This window comes from Carassius carassius, chromosome 12 (genome assembly GCF_963082965.1).
Source record: "Carassius carassius chromosome 12, fCarCar2.1, whole genome shotgun sequence".
Taxonomy (NCBI): Eukaryota; Metazoa; Chordata; class Actinopteri; order Cypriniformes; family Cyprinidae; genus Carassius; species Carassius carassius.
Window position 1 is genome coordinate 12324010 of NC_081766.1, and position 1185 is coordinate 12325194.

General features: G+C 37.8%; 1 protein-coding gene across 1 annotated transcript in view; it reads left to right on the forward strand.

The window, feature by feature from the left end:
- Positions 1 to 409: 409 nt before the first annotated feature.
- Positions 410 to 1185, forward strand: part of LOC132154809 (V-type proton ATPase 21 kDa proteolipid subunit c''-like) — a 10930-nt gene continuing 10154 nt past the window's right edge. The window contains exon 1 of the mRNA XM_059563479.1: positions 410 to 692. Within this exon, the coding sequence (XP_059419462.1) occupies positions 623 to 692 (70 nt within the window). The 5' untranslated portion in view covers positions 410 to 622. The remainder of the gene's footprint in view (positions 693 to 1185) is intronic.

The window sequence follows — 1185 nt, forward strand, 5'->3', positions numbered from 1 at the left end:
TGTGAACAAAGATACAAAAATTCTTCCAGAACAGACTTGTATATGTGCATTCCCAGAAGAGATGAGAAATGGATTCGTGTTCAGGACCACAAAAAGAACATAAAGTGTCAATATCAGGAAACATCTTTTTTAGGTAAAGCTTCACAGGATAGAAAAGATGAAGTAATTTGTAAGACACATCCTTAACCTTATTGGTTATTAAGTATTTAGATGACAAAGTCCACACTTTCTTCCATGGAATATCGACAAACTGGCCATTCCAGTACGACACAATGTATGGGAGAGAAACAATCTCATTTTGAAATAGCTCTCTAATTTTCCTGTTCCGACTACATGAGTTAGATAAAAAACACATATTTCCATTTGTTGAATCAAAAGGAAGGAAGAGTGACGTTTTGAGTCACGTGCAAAGCTCGAGCTCGTCACATGATCAGCTGATGACTCCTTCCTCTATGCTGGATGCAGGATTTCCAGCCATCGCCGCTTTGAAGGGCTCACAGGAAGCCATTTCTCTTCAAACTACAACAGTCTAAGAAAAATAACACCACAGTAGCTTAAGGTGTATTCGCGTTAGAACCTTAGATAGCGTTAGATAGCAAAACTGGCGCTGTTGGTGGAGTGGATGATGAACGGGCACGCAATTTTATACACCGGGGTCACTTTGGCCTTCTGGGCGACCATCCTGATCGTCGGTAAGTGCTAATGAGACCAGCTGACATAGGCACATAAATAACACACGCATCTTAACAGAATCGTGTTTTCTTGATACGTACATGGTTATGTTTCTAAATCTTTTCTTTTTCTCATTTATCTTTAACCGGATGGCCATTTGATTTTTTTGTTTTGTTTTTTTTTGGCTTGGCTAAAGTGACGTTAGCTCTCATTCACTATCACGACTGCGTCAAATATGAGTTTAAATGTAATTTTAATTGTATTAAAGGCTGTTGTCATAAAGTATTCGTGTAAACAATTGAAAGTGGAGTTTCAACGAAAATGAGAATTAGATTTAACTTCCCTCTCTGACGAGAACGTCTTTATTATGTCAGTTGGAGTTGAAATGTTTGTCTGGTAGGCTTTCTGTATTTTCATCCGTTCTACTCCACACACTGGCTGTAATCTCACAGGAGCACAGGAAAATTTAGCTCAATATGTATTTTTATAGTTATAGTATAGTTATAATGTAGT